This window comes from Tubulanus polymorphus, chromosome 1 (assembly GCF_964204645.1).
Source record: "Tubulanus polymorphus chromosome 1, tnTubPoly1.2, whole genome shotgun sequence".
NCBI lineage: Eukaryota > Metazoa > Nemertea > Palaeonemertea > Tubulaniformes > Tubulanidae > Tubulanus > Tubulanus polymorphus.
In genome coordinates this window covers 10,068,419-10,082,069 of record NC_134025.1, presented here as the reverse complement: position 1 = coordinate 10,082,069, position 13,651 = coordinate 10,068,419, and the positions used below count along the sequence as shown (strand labels likewise).

Genomic DNA, 13,651 nt, shown 5'->3' with positions numbered 1-13,651 from the left:
GCGCTAATTGAACCGGAAGTGCGCAAAAAACTTTAATTAGACCGACGAGGAGCCCTTGCACCGGGCAACAAATATATACTGGACTGTAGCTCTTGAAAAGTTCTATCTTTTCTGAAAGTTTCAGAGACTTTGACCGTTTTGTATTTTACTTATTAATTTCTAAACATAATTTTTGATATTTTGGGGTCTTTGGGCGTCAATTTGACCCTCAAGTAGCCCTTGCACCGGGCAATGACCATATACTGGACTGTAGGCCGGGAATAGTTCTATCTTTGAAAGTTTCATGGACTTTGACCGTTTTGTATTTCACTTATTTATTTCTAAACATTATTATTGATATTTTGGGGGTCTTTGGGCGTCAATTAGACCCCCAAGGAGCCCTTGCACCGGGCAACAACTATATACTGGACTGTAGCTCTCGAATAGTTCTATCTTCTCCGAAAGTTTCAGAGACTTTGACCGTTTTGTATTTTACTTATTAATTTCCAAACAATATTATTGATATTTTGGGGTCTTTGGGCGTTAATTAGACCCCCCAAGGAGCCCTTGCACCGGGCAACAACTATATACTGGGCTGTAGCTCTTGTTTAGGTCTATCTTCTCTGAAAGTTTCAGAGACTTTGACCGTTTTGTATTTTACTTATTTATTTCTAAACATTATTATTGATATTTTGGGGATTTGGGCGTGAATTAGACCCCCAAGGCGCCCTTGCACCGGGCAACAACTATATACTGGACTGTAGCTCTCGAAAAGTTCTATCTTTTCTGAAGGTTTCAGAGACTTTGACCGTTTTGTATTTTACTTATCAATATCTAAACATTATTTTTGATATTGTGGGGTCTTTGGGTGTCAATTAGACCCTCAAGGAGCCCTTGCACCGGGCAATGACCATATACCGAACACAAGTATATTTTATCTGAGATGTTTGGCTGTTGCTGACTTGCATGTCGTATATTACAATAGATTTTCATTATGAGTTGTATAGTAGAACTTTATTACTGGACATGACGCTTAAATTGAACCACGATATAAAACGTCTGTATTCGTATACTAGAAATTTTCAAATATTGTTTTCAAACGTCGGAGATCTTATAACATTCATAATAGCTATAGACAGATATATCGTTGTCTGTTTGGCCTCTGAAATCAGTCCGGCTTATAACCGCGAAGAGAGGTTATATCTACAATATTTTAGTAATGTTAATCTGTACATGTGAAGAAATAAAGAATGTTTTCAAGTATACTGCTCGACGTTCCATAAATCTATGTACCGGACACGAGAGATGGACGCAGAAATTGACTGCGCTTGCGAGAACAATTATTTCAGATACTACGAGGTGTTCATTCGTGCCCCGATAGTTACCTTTATGCCAATCTCGATAGTAATAATCATTACCATTCGATTGATTTTCACTTTGAAGTCTGCGAGCGCAGTTAGAAAAATCATGTCTACAAACCACCATAGTAACGACCGTAGTTTGACAGTCACGTTAGTTCTCATCTCATCTCTGTTTGTTGTTAAAAAATCATTTTACCTCCGGGCATCCATAAATAATTTAATTCTAACCATAAATGGTAGAATTGGTAAAGGATATCTATACCTATACATCAATACTGTTCAGAGATTGATTAGAATGTCAGTAGCATCTACTAATTTCTTTATTTACTGCGCTTCGAGGCGTCGTTTTCGAATTCAACTGAAAGCGATGTTTTTTGTAACCATGAAATCAATCCTTTTACTCGGAAATTAGGAAATGAAGTTGCTTCACATTAAAGTTGGTTTACTACGTATCGAGAAGAAAATGAACAAGATCATTTTTTTGCAAAATTACGTAGATTTTCTCGACAAGATCGACAGAAAACTTCCGAAGCAAAACATGAAGACAACAAACATATTACGACAGTAAAACCTGGATGATTTTAATTCGTTAAATGCATGTGTATACCGTTAGGGGGGTATTTTACTGAACGACTTCACATCTGTACAACACTTCAACGAGAATTTCCGTAATGGTGGTACCTAAACAGCTGGAAGTTTCATTTTCTATCAAAAATTGCATTTTTTGAAGCGAAGTGGAAAATTGGACCAGTCATGGGGGTTTTTACGGGATGCAACACATCTTCTCAGTTGTTTTGTGTTTTTAAATTGTGGGTTGGAAAAGTTTGTGGAAACGAATGGTAAAATTCACCAGGAGGGTTATCTGTTCACTTGAATACCGACGACCGATTTGAAAATGGCACGATTGTATAGCGACGCCTGTAACGATTATTGTCTGTGGCCATTTTGATTTTTCTCCAAACTTGATCGAGATTGATTTGCGACGATCTTCTTCGACCGTGATAATGCATGCGCAATCTGAAATAAAAAAATCAAAATAGAATAAGAGAGAAAAAATGGTAACTGAGATGCGAATTCTTTCAAGGGATTCATTCAAATAGCCTCCAATGTAAAATATTCATTTTATACTGGACGAAAATCCGTCACACTTGAGGAAAACCTAATAGTGATTCATTTAAAAACGTATAACATGTTTACTGAATTGATAAAAAAAACAGAACATTTCAAACTCTCTCCTGTAAGACCTTGTTCAGAACATTGATCAGCGCGATAACTGGAAGAGAGGCAAACTGGAGGAACTACATAGATCGTGCTTGATGTCGTATTTACGTAACACTGCCCTCCCCTCCCATTTCGGCTATCCTCAGCCGATTTTATACATTATGTAAATATTGTGATTTATTTCTATCATGACGCCCATGCAGGATGAGGTATTACCGAAATCACTTAAACGATTAAAGAAGTAGTGACAGTGAAGAAGTGACGTGTTTACGTAAAAGTATAAGACCAAGATCCTTCGTTGATACCTCATACATATTTAATGCTAAAACCCCGTTGGATACGTTCCCAAATGGTCTATATATGGATCCTGGAAAGTGCCTGCACCCTACAAGCCTTCATTTACCTGCGGAGGTGTTTTCGCATTCAAGTGGCGATATATTCGATAGTAATTCCAAAGGCAATATTGCCTTCAGTAATGTATCACTTAATAACTTCGAGAATCACCTTCAATCCTGTACACTTCACACATAAGATGATCGACTGTAATAACATTTCGAGTTTGATCACAGCGCGACTGATCGATATCTTGTGTCCGTAGAATCGAATTAATTTACGCGTCTCGATTTCTTATATATGAAACATTACACTATTTCCAAACTGCTAACTTGTAACTAGAAACCAATTTGAATTCGACCGAGAAATCTTAATCTTGTGGTTTCTTTATTGTAAATAACTCGAACAAGGATTTCATGATTAGACGAAAGGTCCGAGCATATAAATAAAGTCGTAATAAAGAATCTAATAGTAAACCAAGCAACGGATAATGACCAGTTCTAAGTTTTTTAAGTTACATTTCGCTCTCAGTAAACATTAATGAACTATATCTTTATATTCGATTAGTCTAACGGTTTCAAGATAAACCTAAATCCCATTATTAGAACTGTTGATGTAAGATTAATCTCGAAACCTATTTATTCTTGTAAGACTATTAATATAAATGTACATGTAAAAGTACATTATCAATTCTGGGATTGTTCATCTTCTACATTGAGAATACATCGGTCGATCCGTCATCGTGAATGAAATATTTCAAAAACTCGAAGTTGCTTTTAACTCGTTCCAGAATGTAAACAACGCTGTTCTTACCGTTCGGGTGAAAGAATTTCGTACGTTTTCCTCTTCTTCATCGGACGCGTATCCGTGCCTAGCAGGGCAGGCAATTTATCCCACGAGCTCCATAGATAAACTATAAGTTCATATAGTCCCAGGACGTAAACCAAAGTCACCAATAACCCAGCCGATGGAAACGTGTTCTCGACAACGATACCGGCTTTCGAAGTCATATTCATCCTCATTTATCTCAAACCCTTAAAAAATTCAATCCCGGATTCATCAGACTAAAAGTTTTTAGTTATGAATCTCGACGAGGACTACGGATCTGTTTCCATCTGGAACGGGATATTTCTCATCGGTGATTGCCTTGGATTCTGATAGAGTAGAGAGTAGATATATTGCTAATATATATACAAATGCAATTACTCAATCTCTGAATATTAGATGAAGCCTATTTAATACGATTTGAAGGTGTCGATATTGCAATATTAACTACAACTATTCGGTTATCAAATTTGCTACTAGAAACCTTATTCGTGGTCAGTGATTATCGTCACCATTCCGAAATCGCGGGAATCTGAAGGTGTGAGCCAATATGGGGGGGGGGGGGGTATCCCATAAATTTTCTTTGTTGGACATAGATAATCAAATAAGATGTTATTTTTTGTAACTGTAATTCAAAAATATTAGATTCTAGCTACGTAGGAGGCATTGCCTTGACCTCGAATCCACCCTAGCAGTGAATGCAATCACAATGGTTCTTGCTTTGCTTGCATATCGATATCGGAAAGGGATTCTCGTATGAAGTTAGGCTTTTTAGGACTCCCTCGTGGAAAGCGTGACTTCGACACGATTGAAAAGCATCCTGAAGAAATTTGAACAGAATCGTTCAATTTTGTACCGTAGCCTTATAACAATTTTTCGGGTGATATCTCAGTTATTGAATTACACTTTTTCACTTTGTTGTACACAATTTCAAGATAGTTCATGTGTCCCATTTTTCATTTACATGATGGATAGATTTCATATTATTAAATCTCCTGTCAAATCAGAGGTGCACAGACGACTGTGAAAATGTGCCCTGGATTAATCTATTTCGGGTCGAGTAGAAGATTCGATCCAAGAATAGTAGTTCAGTTGCCCAGAGCTAAGATAAAGACCGAATAACGGGTCCGCAAATCGGGAAAAAACAGTCACTGGAACGTGAGGTAATTCAGGTTTCTGTTACATGGTTTCAAGGTCGACGACTCATACTGCACGTAAAATATTTGGTAGTATGGTATGGTACACATGGCGCACTATTCAATTCAATTGAGGTAAGGACGTAAAGTTGATGATTATTCAAGATTAAGAATGATTCAGTGATCAAAATGTTTTTTACGATTGTGTCATGACTGGGAGTTGTCACGTATTCATTTTTAGCAGGATTGATGTTGATGTCGATGAATGAAGAATCAAAATAGAGAGAGAGAGTGAGAGGCACAGGGTCAGGGAGTAGGTCTGTCACAGTTGATCAGAAACAATTCATCGAAAGGAAAAGCTGCGTTAGCTGGGATATTTTCTACCCTTAACACTTTTTTGAAAACCAAGAAGACCAAGACTTAAGCAGTTTAAACAATTCAGTTGTCAACATGTTGGCTCTAGTGTCGCCAAATGTTGGCTCTAGTGTCGTACAAATAGGCCTATAGCCTTTCCCTATCCTGACAATGAAAAATTAACTACTCGTCAGACAACCATCTAAATCAGCATTTGAAAATCTTTCGCGATTCATTGACAGGACTTGTAAGACCGCCTGGATTTGATAATTGGAACCTTCTTACTCGGGTTGATGAGATTGCAATCTTTCATTATCTAGAGGCCTTAGAAAAAACGTCCACAGCACTGACTGAAACAACTACAATGGTATTTCCTATTACATTAGAACCCAGGCTTGCAAAATTGTAGCTCTTCTTCATCTGCCGCTACTGACAGTCACACATTTGTTGAAGTAGTCTCTCTGATTACTAGAAGATGGCGCATCTGTGTGATCATCAAAGACCAAAGAGACTATTCAAGAAAAGTTTGCTCTTTTATTGTAAAAAGATAACTACCATACCCAATCTATGAGGTTGATGGCTTGATAAGGAGGAAAAAGGGTTAATGAACTGTGTAAAAATTAAATTTGATAGGCCTAAGAATTTTCAAATTGATTGTCTGATTACAGAGACATTTAGGTCCTACACGTATTGAAATGGGTGAAATAATAGAAACAGTAAAAAAAAAAAAACAACAAATGAATGAGATGTGAAAACTTCGGTTTTGAATTCAGTTGTTAGTGAAATGCACAATATCATGTGTCCTGGAAATAATATGTTGTGACAATCTATGAATCGTACTTAGTTTTAACAAGCCTTTTCAACAGTAGTATTGTGCGTACGCTGACAATGCCGTGTGCGCAATGATATAACAGACGCAAAACGTGTTGCAAATCTAACAATAATATTATCCAAACATACGATTGTCTGAAAAACCTCCGACGATGGTACCCAAGGTTTTTCTCTTAACAAAATGAAAAAAAAACCGGACCCGATACCCACGGCAGGCCGTATTTATTGTTCCGACGATACAATGAATCTTACGAATGAAAAGCGATTCATTATTTCAGTTTGATCATAGTAGAAAATTACTTACAATATCCGCAGGCTACGCAGCGGGCCAATTACATAATAAGATGGGTGGGATCATATTAATAAACGCCGACAATATATCGTGAACTATACCACCCATCTCATGATCCTGTTTTCAGGACCGGTACGTTATTTTTCCCTAAACGGTTGCCCCGACATCGTTCTAATTGGATAATGAAAAAAAAGGACAAAAAAATTCCGCACGATATCCATATATTTTTGTAAGGTCTCAAATCATGCCCCGTTTTATCCCTCCTGCTGTTTTTAGTTTCAATCAAGTGAACGCGGGCCACGCTCTTAGCAGATGGTAGTAGCATTTCCTCTTTTCAGAGTTGACACCCTATTTTGTTCGTCTACACGATTTGCAGTTTGCGAAAAGATGCGCGTTATGCGCATTGATCAGTTTTGTTTCCATGTGTTGGTTGCAAGGAACCGACATGAATGGGCGAATTTTTGATTCATTTCATTGTTCATATTTGAGTAATTTATAAAGAGTAGATCGTGAAGATGTATTTATTGCAATGCGGACCCGTTATTCTGACAGACCTCTGCTCAGAATAGTCGACTAATTTCAAGTCTAAAAAAATTTGTTAATTCATTTTGATTACTGGCTATGTAAAATTGATAAGGGAAGTGATCTTTATAATCTCTGTGATTGTAAATCAGTTGAGGATCACCATATCCGTGATAAAACGATGAGTAAAAATCCGACAACAAATGAATCGATCTGAAAAGTTTATTTAAAATAGTGAATTGTGGTCTGTGATTGTGAAATTCGCATTGAACAACATCGAATTGATGCATTGAAATAGCTTTAAAAACAAAAATTAAGACTCTTTTCATTCTTTCGAGAAAAGGTGCCCATAGTTAGGCCTGGAATGCCGCTTGCTTCATCTGTAGACCGAACGCCACTATGGTTCTATTGCGGTTCCTTTAATTAATATGAATTTTCACGGTTTCCTGCAAGAAATAAAGAGATGGCGACGACACATTTTTGCCTCCCTAGTGCACTTCGTAATCCGAGTACGGTAACGTATCTAATCGTTGTTTTGACAGGCAGTTTCTTTTCAAGTACAGCTGTCAAAAACGCGGCGCAAATCATATTTTTAGCGCGTACGATAATTACGGCGCGTTTATGTGGAAATTACGAATCTTGTCAATGGATTCTGCGATAAAAGGGACAGTCAACAACGGAATTCGCCAGCGCCACAATAGCGGCCGTTTCATTCAGGCGTCATTTTCACTGATCGTTCCGGATCACGCAACGCGGCCGAATGGTGTCGAATTTCACGACGGATTGCCGGGGACAATATCGTCGACGCTGCGTGTGGAAGATTCCTCGCTGCGCCGGGGACAATCTGTCTCTGAATGCGGCGAGGGTGAAAAATAGAAATGAAAGCACCTTTTCTCCCTGCTTTTCCTGTTTATTTTTTTCCGTCGGTCTTAATAATGCTTTATCCTATAATCCCAGATGGTTGGATTCATATAGGCCTATATCAACAGGGAAGTGCATCGGAAGCGCCGAAGTTTGACAGGATCTGTTTTATTGCTGCGGCGAACGCCACTATTTTTGGGCAGCATGTTACTGAGATAAGTATGATGCGGACAAGTCAGCAGGGCCCTTTCGACTACTTGATTTCTTTAAAAACTCGTTCTAAACAGAAGGTGCTTGAGACCTCTTCCATTTGAAAGGAGGCATTATTGTATTTACTATTACCTGTTGTATTTCATCATTATTGAATTGTTTTGTGTCGCCCCCTGTTGCCGGGGTATGAACTTATTGATAACCCTGTGTTGAATATCTTTATGTCACTAACCCTGAGACTGTTAACCCTCGCAGTAGTCTAAGTCTTGAGTTCGATAACTCTCGGAATTAATTTGGTACAGTCTTGTTGCCATATACACCGGTACATACTTATTCCTATAGTTGATAGGATAGCATCGCTTTCCAGTAGGTCTGGATCAACTCTGATTTCGTAATCCGGAAATCATCTCCAATCCACCTGATCGATATGAATATGTACGCGAAAAGGAGGACTTTCCATCCAGACAATCAAGATGATCACCATAGTATAGGCTGATCCCATTACTCATCACTTTAAGAGCAATTTATGGTGATTTTAATGTAGGATACGCGTCGCCTTATTTTCGTTAGTTCAGTCGTTTGATTGTCTTAACTTTTACTGTAAGTTAACAAGACCTCTCTGGAATTGCAGCTGTCTCGCGTTCACGTCAAAGTAAAATGTATTTACTTTGGATCCGGCGGACAGCGGCTCCCTATGTACATATGCATCGGTATTGCACCTGCCACTGCGAAGTGAATACCCCCATTATCAATTTCCCTGACGGAGAAAAGACCGTGGGCGTCGGCGCAATTCCAAAACCGATTTGATAAACGCACATTTTTATGAAGTTTGATAAAGGAAAAAATCCATCACACCTACAGATATCGTCACGTACATTCTGATACTAGTCATTTATAACTGTACGCTCCTTTTTCTGCATATTCATTTCAGTTACATGTGTCGTTTTGCACGTATGCCCGTCTCACAAAGTTTTCTGAAGATATGATTTTTCAGAGGTTTTGTTTGACTCTACCTATTTAAACCTAGGGTTGAAAATAAAGAAAAGCACCGCCCTTGGATACCTTTGATCAAGAGTATTTGTGACTAAGTATTTGGTGACATTCTTTTCATTTTCTATGATCAGAAATATAATTCGAAATCTCGAGTCTTTGTCTGATTCAAAATTGAAAGAAATCCTATCGTCATTTTAAAATTCCATTGATTACGCACTTCTCTCTACCGCTTTATGAAGCCAACTTCAACACTGCATTGCGTGTTAAGAAAATCGACTTCAAAAATGAAACGCCACTTTCAGAGGTTTTGTCGCCGTATCAACGCTTTCATCCCTTCGAAAACACACCATACATGCTATTTACTCAACACCGGAAATCTTTGAAAAATCTGTGCTCCGGTCTTCGTGGTTGCTTTCACAATGGTAAGCATATTTTATTAATTTCATTTGAATGAAAGTTAAAATATCGCTAGTAATTTGCGTGCGGATTTATGCTTTGACTTAGCTCATTCGGCGCGTAGGTTGCGCTGGTTTAACCACGCTCTTTTACTAATATCAATATATTAATTGACAGTAGTTATTAATTGACAGCAGTATTGACAGAAGGTTAATTGAAGATTTTCAAGATGGGCCATAATGTGTTTCTTTACTATTAGAATACACTGCTTTTTAGACCTTTCCATAACTGCAGCCTCCTATAGCCCCCATAAGATCAATCACTTGTGGGATCAAGGAAGCAACCGTCTGCCTGCATGAAAATTTGTGTAGCTGCTATAGTACCCTATTTTGGGCCAGAATTTCAAGATGGAAATAGTGTCAGTTTTCTGAGGCGGACTATATCAGTTCTATGAAGCGTTTGATGATTTGATAGTCTACAAAAAAACACGGTCCCGAAACTCTTGTGCGCACGATCTAAGGTATAGTGATAATGTTTTTCTTGCCCTTCAAATGACGATAATGAAATTTCCTTTGAAACCGAGACCATTTATAGTTTCGACGTGACCTTTGATGTCGAAATTAACGCACCAGCGAATGAAATGAGCAAGGCTTGCGTATCATATGTGACATATGAGCTCTCAATATTATGCTTTTGTAGTATTCAAAGTCTTCCTTGTTCGTCAGTTCAACAATTACATCCAACGGATATAAACGATATGATGAAAATAGTTGCTACTCACTCTCTCAATAATAATAATATATTTTCTTATACAGCACGGTTATAAGATATTAACCACCGCACTTTACAATCTAAAACTACATTATAAAAGTAAAATTAATCACCATAGGTGTTTTTAAAAAGAAAAGTTTTCAATCTGGATTTGAAGGCTGAGACAGATGGAGGCTTTCTTATGCTACGCGGTAGTTCATTCCAAAAATTAGGAGCAGGATAATAAAATTTCTCTATCTCTCTTCTTTGCCATAACCTGGCTCCCTCTTACCCATGCCTTTGACAGTTGATATCACAGTCTGAACACTTCAACTTGAAAGTCACAGCACCTTCTCCCAGTTTGGTCATATCGGCCCAAGTCATTTTGCAGACCCGCATTTGGGACATTGTGTGGAATTCCCTACTCCAATGCCTTGGTGATATTAGCCACGATCGCATGAGTGTTTTTGGCCAACAACTTTAAGCAGCTGACAAACTGGTCCGCACCTATTTGGCCCACCAAAAACGTCAGACCAGGCAATGAATTGTAACAAGTTCCGGAAGTGACTCACTTCACTTTGTTTAATCGAGTGAGTGAAAGCGCTATCTAATTAGACATGGGCCAAATTAAACATTCATGACATTTCTGTCCACCTGTTTCTTAAGAGCGCTGATGATAGTTCTACTAAAAATTGGATCCAAATTTCTGTAATGGTGTCAGTTTGTAGCATGTACACGACTTGTACCTTGGTTAGCAATCTTGATAATCCGCCTAAGGCAGAGTTTTTTCTATGTACAAAGCTTCTAATGAATCTTCGAAAATGATGTGTATCTGAGTAAACTAAAAGTGTATTCACTTGCAATATCCGTTTCATCATCCATAATTTGCCCCAAAGTGAATTTATATCATCAGGATATTAATGACTTTCAGGTAGTTGCCGTGTTTATTTTGCTGTCGTGCGACGGCTTATTGCGCTAATAACGAAATCTGGTTCAATAAACTTTTCACTGAAAATCGACGATCTTAATTTAGTCTTGAATCGATATCTTCTTTTTTTCAGTTAATCAAGCGCATGAATTCAAAATTGAGAAATTCGACGATCTCTTCAGAAAGGTTAGTTTTTTATAGCGGTCTAGTACTTCCTTACTTTATCGAAGCAACAGGGCTAAGGCTTTGAATAGTTACAGATAAGAAGAATTTTTTTTTTCAAAATTTCCTCCATTAAATGTGGGTCAAAGTGTCCCGTACTTGTCAGATTGGAGAAATTTCGATCAACAACTGGGTATTTTTAAGCCACGGCCCCTATATGCAAAGATGTAATAAAAACAGTCAGGTGGTCTATTTTCCGGTCCCGCGGGGCCGCACTGTCTTGTATCTTTTAGATGATCACCTAATTGGGCTTCATCAAATTATGCGTTTTTATTGGCGAGCCCTCGAGCGAAAATGCTGTTTCTTCTATCTGAAACGTAACGGCAGCTCTCATTCACGACAAGAGATCATAGTTTTACGCCGGAGGCCAACTCAGTGGTCGTCCGAATCTGAGAAACCCAACTAGCGGCTGAATAATTGAAGTGCTGCGCGCGAACGTATAGAAAGTTGCTTCATTTATGCCACCGTTAACCGTCGGACTTGCAGCTGTTTTTTATGAATACGCCAGGCGACCGGGGGTTATTTTCGAAGACCGAACCCGCGCGTCTTTCGTCGCCGTCCTGCCGGGCGCTGAGAGCGCAATTGGCCTATACACGTGTAAATTAGTTTCCGTCTTAACGATTATTAGATTCACACTGGGCCTAATTCGAAATCTATCGGCTGTCGATATATTACCGGGCGTGTGGCTCGCTTCAAAGCGTCTCCACTAAAGGTAAGAACAACAGATGGTATGAAAAATTGTTGAAATTTCAATAGTTGCGAAGGCAGGTTCGAGGGAAAAACAAATGCCGTAATGACTTGCTGTCAGAGGCAATTGCGTTTCCATGCGACAAACAATAGCATATTAATGGGCCCTTTGTAGACGATCTAGGGAAGGTGGCCGCGCTAACCACCTTGCGGTATCAGTAAGGTGTCGCACATTTTTTTCGTCGTGAAAAGATAATTTGTTTCCGAGTTCTGTTAATTGTTAAGTAAAACCCACACAGTCAGACTGAAATATATACTGAAAAAAGTCTGGCGTCATTAAAGTAAGACAAGGAGGTCGTTTAAAAATGGCATTCTTTAACACTGGGTATCTTTGTTTTGTTTCTTTTCAATCAGTAAACATTAATTTAGATAAGGTCTTCTATACATAACTAGTTTTACGCTTCACAAATTGCATAGGTATTTAATTATATTTGAGGTACTATAAGCAGTTTGACATCTATAGTTGAACAAAATTTATGCTGTGATAAAGTTTTTAGAACAATTTTGACTTGTAATAAAACTGGCAACTCTTTTTGATAGTACGCAGTTCATCTCAAAAGTAAGGTCTTTATTTTCATTTAGTAAAAGGAGGAACATTAGTTAGATTGTGGTAATCTATTAAATCTAATCTATTAAACTTGCTAGAAAGGTTAATAAGATAAAAACAAATTAAAAGAATTTAAAAACGAGAATTTATTTATTCGAACAATCTAAAAAATATAAAATACACGATGATATGAGATGAAATACACGATGAACACAAGGTGAGATCGAAACGTCTTGTATTTTATATATTAGATTGTTTGAATAAATAAATTCTCGTTTTTAAATTCTTTTAATTTGTACATAGTGGGTTTTTATCTTATTATCCGTTCACTACGTTTGAGTGTGGTTATCGTACTATTAGAAAGGTATTTGCGCTGAAATCCAGTTGTACAGTTTTCATAATGGGGTGCTCTACCTAGTGGCTGATATGCGCACTATACATGCAGATTTTACTCGTCTACATCGTAGTAGCTCCCCCATGTGGCAGATATTGACGACATCATCAATAATATCCTCAATTTGAATGCGTTAAACATCAGATAACGGGAACATGGCCCCGAGAGCGCAGTTTAATGATCATTACATTGTTATGGTCATTTTCTTTGTTAGCCGATAATTGAGCTACGGTCACTGGGGGAAGACGACATAGTTGAAAGTGGATACCCGGCTGAGTTTCATATTAGACAACTATTCATAAGACAGGCTCCTTACTCGGCGCGCAAATAACTATGCTAATTTGCGCGGTGAATCGAATAGCATTTTTCGGCGGGTCCGCGGGGTTTGGACCGTCAGAATCGTGCGGGGAACATGCGGACACTGCTTGCGTCGCACGGGGGCCCCCGGGTGAAAACAAGAGGCCGACGGTCGACTAATAATCCCGGTAACGCGACGCGACGTCAATAGATCACCATCTGTAAAACAATCGAAACGGCCGATGGCCTTTTTTCGCGGATGGTTTTTCCACTCAATTACGTTCGCCGCGATAGTTACTGGCGATATTGAGTCGGTGGACATCTCTCGCCCGTTAACATGCGAATACCAGTTCGACAAAACTGACTTTCGAAAAACTTTAGGGCGATACAAAAAATTGAACGACCTGCTGCAGCATTAGTTACACAATTAGATGAAGAACGAAGCTCTAATT

At 38.4% G+C, this 13,651-nt stretch overlaps 2 protein-coding genes across 2 annotated transcripts in view; one reads left to right on the top strand and one right to left on the bottom strand.

The window, feature by feature from the left end:
* Positions 1–2,127: 2,127 nt before the first annotated feature.
* Positions 2,128–3,904, bottom strand: LOC141901188 (uncharacterized). Its single transcript, XM_074788332.1, has 2 exons — positions 3,708–3,904; positions 2,128–2,357 (listed from the first exon to the last, which is right to left on the bottom strand). The coding sequence occupies exons 1-2, from the start codon at positions 3,902–3,904 to the stop codon at positions 2,207–2,209; spliced, it is 348 nt and encodes a 115-aa protein (XP_074644433.1). The 3' UTR covers positions 2,128–2,206.
* Positions 3,905–11,120: 7,216 nt separating this feature from the next.
* LOC141901098 (PR domain zinc finger protein 1-like) overlaps positions 11,121–13,651 on the top strand; it is a 63,209-nt gene continuing 60,678 nt past the window's right edge. Inside the window, exon 1 of the mRNA XM_074788217.1 lies at positions 11,121–11,178. The gene's annotated coding sequence lies outside the window, so the exon portion shown is untranslated. The remainder of the gene's footprint in view (positions 11,179–13,651) is intronic.